The 7,423-nt window shown below is 44.0% G+C and overlaps 1 protein-coding gene and 2 non-coding genes across 4 annotated transcripts; all 3 read left to right on the forward strand.

Annotated features, from left to right (window-relative positions):
• The first annotated feature begins 154 nt into the window (after positions 1-154).
• RPL21 (ribosomal protein L21) lies at positions 155-4,612 on the forward strand. 2 transcript variants are annotated; one of them, XM_015083759.3, is made up of 6 exons: positions 155-172; positions 2,325-2,403; positions 2,671-2,732; positions 3,313-3,425; positions 4,170-4,320; positions 4,503-4,612. In XM_015083759.3, the coding sequence occupies exons 2-6, from the start codon at positions 2,337-2,339 to the stop codon at positions 4,590-4,592; spliced, it is 483 nt and encodes a 160-aa protein (XP_014939245.1). In that variant the 5' UTR covers positions 155-172; positions 2,325-2,336; the 3' UTR covers positions 4,593-4,612. The 2 variants fall into 2 exon arrangements, with proteins under 2 accessions (XP_014939245.1, XP_053066624.1); XM_053210649.1 differs by lacking the exon at positions 155-172 and adding an exon at positions 255-444.
• On the forward strand, positions 3,132-3,202 carry LOC113601163 (small nucleolar RNA SNORD102). The gene has a single exon (XR_003422330.1). It is a non-coding gene; the product is annotated as a small nucleolar RNA SNORD102 (small nucleolar RNA).
• LOC113601168 (small nucleolar RNA SNORA27) lies at positions 3,470-3,596 on the forward strand. Its single transcript, XR_003422335.1, has one exon. It is a non-coding gene; the product is annotated as a small nucleolar RNA SNORA27 (small nucleolar RNA).
• Positions 4,613-7,423: the final 2,811 nt, after the last annotated feature.

Genomic DNA, 7,423 nt, shown 5'->3' on the forward strand with positions numbered 1-7,423 from the left:
AAGAAAAATATTCTAAGGGTTCCCCTTGTTCTCTGAGAAGATCCCTTTCCCCGGAAGAGTTGCTTTCGGCTGGCGTTTCTTTCAGGCAGTGCCGCGGGCAGCCCGTAGGCCCTTGTAAGGCGCGCGCTGCAGCCCCGCCTCTTTCCTTTCGGCCGGAACCGCCATCTTCCAGGTAGGGCCTGCGCGTGGCTCCCGGTGCCGCTTGTCCCCCAGACCTGAGTCCTGACCCTGTGACCGCTCCCGCCGAGCATTGAGGCCTGAAAGGGACTGGTTAGACTGTTCGGGGCCTACCGGCCCGGGCGGTGGAGCCATGTTCAATCAGACCGGGAGCGGCGTGCGCCGGGTCTGGGCCGGGGGGCTGAGGACCGGACCGCGAGGCCGGGACCCTGCGGGGGGAGAGGCTCCAGAGAAGCTAAGTCGAGATACAGCGGGGAGGCGACTCGGGTCAGTTTAGGGAATCGTTGGTTTTTCTTGGGTCCCCGCGGCTTTAGACTCCGTACTCTGGGCCTTCGGACAGGCTTTGTGGGGCCGCGTGGCCCAGGCAGGCCTTTGGAACTTAGTGTGGAGTTTTGGCCCCTAATGTGCAACCTAAACTTGTAATGAGTTGGGTGGGGACTTACGGTCGTTTGGGACGGGTTAAAACGGGCTTAAAGTCAGGAGCTTTAACCTTCAAGGAGGCCTCAGGGTGTGTGTGAAAGCCCGGGCCCGTGGTCCGAAAAAAGAGTAGATGCCCGCTTAGTCGCCTCGCAGGATGTGAACCCCAGACCCCTCGGCGTTAGTGCTTGTGAAATTATCCCGGTTGTTACAGATTTTAGGCCCAAGTCGCATTTGGACAAACGGAAAGTACGTTCAGGTTGCCGCAGGTATTTTGTTAAGGCCGGGGCAGCCGGTGAAAGGATTCCCGAATAGTTGTGTGTCTCCTGTAGACTCTTGGCGGGGGGGGGAGTGAGTTAGTGAATTACCACTTAATCTTAGGTTTTTGGGGGAGGGGGGGGTTAGTTTGCTAATTTTAGCTACCAGAGCTGAGCAAACTGCAGGTGGCGTGCAGGTTGGTGCTTTTGGAGACTAAAGAAAGCATCACTATTCCCTACATCAAGTATCATTTTCAAAAGCGTGTGTTGGGTGATTTCTTACTGGGGAAAATGGATCTGGTGAAAGAATGGTTTCTGGAGTCCGAAATTGCTTCCATTATTAAATCTGCCACTTTGTGACCCGGGGAAGTGATTTGGACCTGCAGAGCGTCTCCTGTATATATGATGAACTTCACACTTTTGTATGCGCTGGGTACAAATGTAGAGAATTTGAGGATTCAAGCAGGGTCGGGTGAAACATTGTCACCCTTTGCGTCTCAAGTTACCCGAAGAAGGTGCTTTGGAGTCCCTTTTCTTTTAAGAAGTGTTCATAAGTTAAGGGATTTATGTTCGGGTCTCATCAAGTTAAGCCTGACTTCCATATATTTTGCCTTGTGGTTGGAGTAATTCCCAGCAATGGGAGTTCTGCTCTCCAGCGACCTGAAGCATAAAAGCCATTGTTTCAACCTTTTGGGGAACAGTGAAAGATGCAATTTGAAATGCCTATATGTGAATTCTTAGATAACGATAAATTAACTACCACTTAATATTAAACACATACACTAGAAGTTGCTCGGTGGGGGTGCCTGGGTGGCTCAGTTGGTTGGGCGTCCAACTTCGACTCAGGTCGGTGATCTCAGGGTTCGGAATCGGACCCCACGTCAGGCTCTGTGCTGACAGCTGGGAGCCTGCAGCCTGCTCCGGATTCTGCCCCTCCCCCATTCGCACCTGCAGGCTCCCTCTTTCTCAAAATGTTAAAAAAAGTTGCTGAGTGCTTTGTAGACATGACCCTGTGTAAGAGATATGGGGTCACAAAAAGTTACCTCGATAAGAGAAGGGGTTTAATCCACCACATAAAAATGCAGGGCTGAGTTGTTTTGCTCTCCAACAGTAAATTACTGTCCGTTAGTAATTCCAGTGCCTTTGGCATTCTCAGATGGGTTCTACAGAAGTGGGGTAGAAGTTCTGTGTTTTATGTTCTAACAGGGAAAGTACTGGTGTGGGTTCCAAAATCCAGGTCTTCGTAGCTTTAATGTTAATAGCACTTAGGCAGTTTGCGTGAAGATCCTACATGCCAAAATGATGGGGTTTTATCCTTTATGGGAAATAATTGGTGAGTCAGCTTAGATTTTTTTGTTGTAAAGCAAGCATTTGAAATTTACGGGGTTTGATTGGGTTTTTTTTTTTGTTTGTTTAAAAAGACAATTACCAATTTTGCGGTTTTGTTTGACGTTTTATACTTACTGTTTTCAGTAATTCGCCAAAATGACCAACACAAAGGGAAAGAGGAGAGGTACTCGCTATATGTTCTCTAGGCCTTTTAGAAAACATGGTAAGTAGATACTTCCTTCTTGAGAGCAAACATAGTATATATTCGTATGTGTTTTTAATAAATGGTGTTAATTAACCAGCATCTACCTAACTTGTTCTTTGTAGTAAATAAAAAGCATAAATTTCATATAGTTGTTTTTTGTCAACAAGATTTTAAAAATACAACTGTCAAAGATAAGAGTATGTTGAAGGCTAGTAAGCTTACGTGTATTTTGTAGTGTGGACTTTTTAATCTTGATACTAACTATACTGATTTTTTGGGGGACAGGAGTTGTTCCTTTGGCAACATACATGCGAATCTACAAGAAAGGTGATATTGTGGACATCAAGGTAAATTCTAAAATTGGGTAAATAACCTACAGAACAACATTAGAAGCTAGAAAAGTGTAATACTGAAATTCAGATACTAGTGTATATTGTATTTCACCTGTTGACTTTTTATTCTCCTAAATAGGGGGACATTTTTGGCCTAAATAAGAGCTCTTAAGTGTAGAATGGCTAATTTAACTTCCAGAAACCAGAGTTTTTAAAGTGCTATTCTTGAATCTGAAAACTCTACTACTTGTTTGTTAACAGGTAGTGGAAAAATCAGGTTTTTTTAAGGTGGAAAGGAATAATACGTTAGTACAAAATTTAATTGTTGATGAAGATGGAGATTGCTGTTTTTTAAAAAACGGTGAAAGTTACGTTCTTTTGTGATGGGTATTTAAAAGAATCCTGGCACTCTAGAGCTTAATGATGATTGTCTTTTTGATTGCTTAAAGCAATGTGAAAAACCCATTTCACCGGCTCTGAAAGCTCTGGAGTTGCCGTTTAAAAGAAAAATTCTAAGAGTATCTTAGTTACTTTAATAAGAGTCAGGATGTAAAAAGGGAAGATTGCTGGCATAACTTTGACCTCCTTTTCACAGGGAATGGGCACTGTTCAAAAAGGAATGCCCCACAAATGTTACCACGGCAAAACTGGAAGAGTCTACAATGTTACCCAGCATGCTGTTGGCATTGTTGTAAACAAACAAGTTAAGTAAGTAATGTCTGGTTTCTTTCCAGCTGATTAGTATTCCCTCATACCCCCGTTTCACTTTGCCAATTGGACTTATGTCTTTATTGGTCATTCAAGTGGGGCAGAGGAAATATCCTTTCAAAACTCAAGCAAACTGGGTGTTTGTCTTGTATCCTGTCAGAGGAAACAAATTGAACTAGACCTAATGAAAAATGTTCATTAGAACTGGATGTTAAGCAACTCTGATCTTCAGAGTATAAAAGGATGTGTAACACGATGTAAATCTAGTTAGCGATTTGGTTTGCGTATTTAGTATCGTGAGGTCTGTCACCTCGTTAAAGCTTACAAATGGGGGGTGTTTGCCTCAACGCCTCTTCCAGTACGGTTAATAAATGATTGTAAGTTAGCTGTACCTTGCTGTTTAATCCTATTTGTTGGTAAAGGTTTGTGGTTGATTTATTTTAAATGGATTGTGGTTTTTTTGTTTGTTTTGGGGAGAGAGCACATGAGAGCAGGGGAGGGACTGAGAGAGAGGGAATCCCAGGCTCCACGCTGTCAGCACAGAGCGCAGTGTGGGGCTTGATCTCCCAAATCAGGATACCGTGGCCTGAGTTCAAATCAAGAGTGGGACACTTAACTGACTGAGCCACCCAGGTGCCCTTAATGTTTGTTTTTTCTTTTTTTTTAATAAATGAAATCGGCAGAAGTGCTTTTGGACTTTGTTACATTTTTGCTGGAGCATTTATAGGGATTTCTGTTCTCCAGGGGCAAGATTCTTGCTAAGAGAATTAATGTACGTATCGAGCACATTAAGCACTCAAAGAGCCGAGACAGCTTCCTGAAGCGTGTGAAGGAAAATGATCAGAAAAAGAAGGAAGCTAAGGAGAAAGGTACTTGGGTTCAACTGAAGCGCCAGGTGAGTGCTTGGCAGATGGCTTCCTGGTATTGATCTTGGGAATTTTAAAACTTGCTCAGTGGTCATTTTCTTTTATATGAAAGGTAATGAATTGACTATGTTGCTTTTTTTTGGTTCTAGAGTACTTTGAAATTGATGCTTGTAGTTTACATGATTGTTCCCTTGCCTTTTTTTTTTAATAGCCTGCCCCACCCAGAGAAGCACACTTTGTGAGAACCAATGGAAAGGAGCCTGAGCTGTTGGAACCCATTCCCTATGAATTCATGGCGTGACAAATGTAAAAAAAATAAAAGACGTCAAGACTGTAAAAATGTTTCTTTTAATTGAGTAGCAGGTGGTATTGTCTTCCCCAAAGAAGTATTTAAAGCAAACTTTATATCCAAATTCAGTGGGGGATGGCTTTATTCAAATTTTGTGGGTTTTGAGGCACCTGGATGACTCAGTTAAGCATCCGACTTTGGGTCAGGTCATGATCTTGCAGTCCATGAGTTTGAGCCCCGCGTCAGGCTCTGGGCTGACAGCTCAGAGCCTGGATCCTGCTTTGGATTCTGTCTCTGCCTCTCTCTCTGCCCTCCCCTGCTTGTGTTCTCTCTAGAGTCTCAAAAATAAACGTTAAAATATGATGGGGTTTTTGTTTGTTTTGTTTTTGCTGAAAGATGTGAAGTGGTTTATTGTACAATATACTCCCATTGATTAGGAACTGCCAGGTAGTACGTATAACATATTTTATAGTAGTTTGAAAATAGTTCCTCTAAATCACTAAGAAAAAAGATTTTTTAAAAACAAATGAAAGGTTATCTGTTGAGATTGCATTTAAGCACGGAAAGTTGAGTACTTGTATCAAGCCTTAAGTAGCTGTGTTTTAAGGCTAAAGTACTTCCCTTTGAAGCCTATTACTTAAAAAGATTGTTTAAAGCATTCTGGTTCCCAGTGAATTGTTTTCCCTGTCATTTCCTGTTAAGTGTTTTTCTGTATGGTGTTAGGAAAAATTTATTTATTGGAAACGCTCTTTGTTGCCCCAGGTCCTTTGCACTTGCCTTTGCCCAAGACTGCCTATGCTTTCTAAAGTTGGTGAATTCCTGATTGTCCTTTGTTCACCTTGCATGTCATAAGTGAACCTTCCCTAATGTATTTTAAGGAGAAAGGAGAGGAATGAAACTGGAATCAAAGGAGAAAATCTGCTTTGGGATGATAGAATTAAATCCCTTATACCTATTACCACGACAGGTGTGTTTGCTTTTTTTTTTTTTTTTTTTTTTTACAGTGTTTATAATTTTTAAAAACTTGTCTTCCCCATTACACCTGAGGTTAGAGATGGTCTTAGTAACTTTGCACTCCTAAGGCCTGGCACATAGTAAGCATTTAATAAATGCTCTTGGGATTAATGAGGAAAGCACTGTCTTTTTTGATGTGCATTTTCTCATTCGTTTAATCTTGTTTTCTGGGATTATTTAAATCTCCCACATGCTGTGGAACCCTCAACAGTTCTTGGCTTGGCTTCCAGCAGCTCGTGTTAACCTCACTTTCTGTTGTCCCCTGTGAAATGAGGGTGTTCCCCACAGGTGTACAGGGATTGGACCACACGGTTCCCGGAGGTCCTTTGTGCACTCAGGGCCTGTGATTTCCTGTTAAACCGTGACCCCCATGACATACTTGTGAGAAGAGGCCTGGCGGAGGACAAGATGGGCTCCGTGCGGGAGAGCTGGCGAGGCTGAATGTTGCGGGAATGTTGCGGGAAAGGAGGGCGGCGAGGAGAGCTGGCTTAGGGCAATTGCCTTCAGGCAGTTCATCATCGGGACCGCGAGCTCCCATCTGAGGTGCAGTGCAGCCCGGGGCAGCGGTGGTCCTGCGAATGTGCGTAAGGCATTTGGGGCTTTTCAGATTCCGCTTTAAAGATTGTTCTTCGCACACAGCGGGGAGTCTAAAATGTGTTTTCCAGATTCCCGATTCATTGAGAATAAATTGTTTTCCTGAAGGATTATACTAGTTTGCCCTCCCGTGAATGAAAATGCCGGTGTCCGCACTGTTCTCATTCAGTCTTTGCTAACTTGGTGGGAGGATCCTGCAATCGTTACGGACTTGGCTTCACCTCCTGCGGCACTTGCCTGGTTTCCCTTTGCCTCTTAATGCAGTCTTTGCTGTGTCTTGACTACCTTTCCGACCTCCAGATTCTCAAGGGCCTTATAAAAACCCACATCGTCTGGTCAGTGCCTGCCTTTCTGACCTCCTACTCCTTGAGCCCCAAGGTCCAATTCAATTACGCTACCTTTGCGGTGCCTCAGATAGGCCAAGTTACACGCTTGCTTTTGTACTTGGTGCATGTTGTTGGGGTGGTTATCAACTTAACATTCTCAGGGTAGGGAATACTTCTTACCTACTCTACCAGAGAAGTGGGGACAAACTGCAAAGATGACAATCTAGGAGGAGCAGTTAAGACTTCAAGCTGTGTAAAACAAGGTAAGCTAGGACGGCACGGTGTGTAAAGGGACAGCAGAGGGGAGAACGGTGTTGACATGCGTCTGCTCTCGTTCCGTTGATTATTCCTGGATCTTGTACCCTTGACCCTTTCTGCTTGCTTTTCCTTGACTTCAGCCGGCAAATTAAATGAAGCCGCTTCTCTTGTGCATGCCTTGTCCCATTTGTAACTTAATTTCCTAGCGCCCCAGTGCAAATCTGGCTTCTGCCCCCGCCGTTCCTATGAACCTCCTCTCAAGGGTCACCAAACACGTCAATTTTGATTTTACCTCCTTGATGTTGGACGTGCCAACGACTAACTTTCTGTTCCAGAGGCTTCTGCCATCCTACTTCACCCAGGTTTTTCTACCTGTCTGACTCTGCACCCTGTTTTCTGGCTTCGTGATGCTCCGCATCTGTCTCTATTCTCTGTATTTTCTGCATGACCCAAGCCAGTGGTTCTCAAGTATGGTTCCCCACATGGCATCTATGTTTTTCGGAAATTCATTAAGAATGTGGGCCTACTGAATCAAATTCTGGGGCTGGGCCCAGCACTCTTCACAGCCTCTCTGGGTGGTTGAGATGCTTGCTCAAGTTTGAGTCCTCTCTAATACACTTGAGACTCAAATTTCAGAGCTCACATTCTCTG

This window comes from Acinonyx jubatus, chromosome A1 (assembly GCF_027475565.1).
Source record: "Acinonyx jubatus isolate Ajub_Pintada_27869175 chromosome A1, VMU_Ajub_asm_v1.0, whole genome shotgun sequence".
NCBI lineage: Eukaryota > Metazoa > Chordata > Mammalia > Carnivora > Felidae > Acinonyx > Acinonyx jubatus.

Coding starts and splice junctions, on each gene's coding strand:
- RPL21 (XM_015083759.3), top strand. CDS start 2,337: ATGACCAACACAAAGGGAAAGAGGAGAGGTACTCGCTATATGTTCTCT. Junction 3,426..4,169: donor GTTGTAAACAAACAAGTTAA/GTAAGTAATGTC, acceptor TCTGTTCTCCAG/GGGCAAGATTCTTGCTAAGA. Junction 4,321..4,502: donor GGGTTCAACTGAAGCGCCAG/GTGAGTGCTTGG, acceptor TTTTTTTAATAG/CCTGCCCCACCCAGAGAAGC.